The sequence below is a fragment of the Phanerochaete carnosa genome (assembly GCF_000300595.1).
Source record: "Phanerochaete carnosa HHB-10118-sp unplaced genomic scaffold PHACAscaffold_1115, whole genome shotgun sequence".
Classification (NCBI taxonomy): domain Eukaryota; kingdom Fungi; phylum Basidiomycota; class Agaricomycetes; order Polyporales; family Phanerochaetaceae; genus Phanerochaete; species Phanerochaete carnosa.
The window spans coordinates 1-2,022 of record NW_006768742.1 but is presented as its reverse complement, the minus strand read 5'-3'; the positions used below and the strand labels follow the sequence as shown (position 1 = coordinate 2,022).

At 54.1% G+C, this 2,022-nt stretch overlaps 2 protein-coding genes across 2 annotated transcripts; both read left to right on the top strand.

Moving 5' to 3' along the window:
- Position 1: 1 nt before the first annotated feature.
- PHACADRAFT_266608 (uncharacterized protein) lies at positions 2-805 on the top strand. The gene is made up of 3 exons (XM_007403396.1): positions 2-139; positions 208-353; positions 417-805. The coding sequence occupies exons 1-3, from the start codon at positions 58-60 to the stop codon at positions 579-581; spliced, it is 393 nt and encodes a 130-aa protein (XP_007403458.1). The 5' UTR covers positions 2-57; the 3' UTR covers positions 582-805.
- A 775-nt stretch (positions 806-1,580) lies between these two features.
- On the top strand, positions 1,581-2,022 carry PHACADRAFT_215001 (uncharacterized protein; the record flags this gene model as incomplete). The annotated part of the gene is made up of 2 exons (XM_007403395.1): positions 1,581-1,896; positions 1,952-2,022. Coding segments are annotated over exons 1-2 (168 nt in total), but the record flags the coding sequence as incomplete, so codon positions are not given.

Here is a 2,022-nt window from a genome sequence, read left to right as displayed (position 1 = left end):
CCTTTTCTCCGCCAATTCTCATTCCCCGCATCTAGAGGCAAGCAATCGGCGGACATCATGTTTGCCACTCTTGTCCGTCTCTCAAAAGCCTCTCGGAAGCCTTTGACGCCAAAGCGCGGCAACAAGGACTACTACAAAGGTCAACTTCAACTACAACCGCCTCGTCCGTCCCAGCGAATCTCGACTCACGCGCACTGTTTTGGTCAGGCACCCGCCAGGCCGTGCTCCCGGGTGGTCCGCGCACGGGTGCGCCTGGTAAACATGTCGTAAAGGGCAAGGCCAAGTATCGTTTGCTTGATGAGAAGGTGCGGTACTTTGTCGCGCCGCCGATTGAGGACATTCTGGCGTCTCCGGTGCGTGGCAGTAACCTTTTTACCTCCTGTGCAAGTCTGATAGAGATGGGCCGTGATGTACAGTTGAAGCCGTACGTTCATACCGACGTTAAGCTCACGAAAGCTCAAGAGCGGGAGGTCCTCGGAAAACTACCACGAGGAGGACTGAATGGCGCGCATCTACTATCTCTCGCTGCCAAGCAGGGTGAAGTGGCACATCCCTCCGAGGTCGCTGACACATCGCTATAACAAGGTGTCGAGCTCCTCCGCCTTATCCGGGTCCCGCTCCGCCCCAGATGTACCCCAGTACTTCAGGTCACCATAGACGATATCGCCAGGTGTACCCTACTCCGCAGTGTACAGATGATGCGAGGGCTTTTTGTACAATGCGCTGCTAGAGGCACGAAGATAATGTTGACAGGTCCATTTCATCTGCTACCAGGACGCGTGCGATGCGGCGACGGCTCTCTTCCAATATGTCACACAGGCATGTCACTACAAATTGCGCGACCTTCGATGTCCGAGGCTGAGAACTACGTCCGAAGACAGTCCGAAAGGTGGTAACTGGTGTCGAAGTATGCTCATACTTTGCTTCTCTTAGGAATTCATCTCGTTTCAGGCTTCCTATTCATGCACTATAATCTCGAGCAAACTTGTGAATGTTCTAGTTATGCGCTGCGCTCGATTGGGTTATCGCCGCTCCCGGACTGAGGTATGCTTCGACCCGGGTTCCCGACTTCGTTCATACGACACAACGTCTATCTTGACACTCTTCGCAAGGATCGACGGAAGATATGATAGATGTTCTCGCCAGCGAGGGACCCTGAGTAAAGTCGAACCTCACGATCATGTAGCTTCTCGCGTATACGAGAGTTGATCACTGCTCGACGCGGATGCGTCTTAGCGATGCAGTCGCTTTGAGCCTGCTTGACATACTACCTTATACGATTAGCGGAGAGAATCGTTTCACGCAAAGCAGAATGCCGCCACTCACAAATTCAGCCCCACAGTGGCTCACTGCTCTGTATGAGCACGACTTGAGCACGACTTGTTGCGCCGCGGCGCAAGTCCAGTTCACAGCACCACGTGCCTGCCCTGGAGTATTTCGAATGCCTGAACTTCGAAGCCATTTGCTGCACAAGCAGATCACGAAAATGTGCAAGCTCCATGACGCTGCCATGTCCCTGCCTATCACCCGTGACAGATATCGATGCTTACTCCCACCACCTCCAGCTTCTCGTATGTATTCACTTGTGGCCCCTCTCGCGTCATACGACACACCGGCGCAGAAGGTTTGCTCACGCCGACCGTTGGTAATCTCGCTCGATCGTCATGTGACGAGTACGCGGCCATGATACTTAAGGGGTACCACTGGTCGGTTTCAATCTTCAAAGCACTCCAGCTTCTCTCTCACCACAAATTCTCCCTTCGCGGTACCTTCAACCCACACCTACTCACATAGCAAACATGGTTAATGTCAAGGTCGGCGACACCGTCCCCACTGGCAAGTTCGCGACCGTGTACTACACGCCCGAGCTCGATTCGCACGCCGCTTGCGGTGCCCGTATGTAGTACCCCCACACAGAACGACGATGGATACTGATATCGAGCGTGCCCAGCCTCCAAGGTGACCACGGACATCTTCAAGGGCAAGAAGGTCGTTATCTTTGCCGTTCCGGGAGCCTCACGG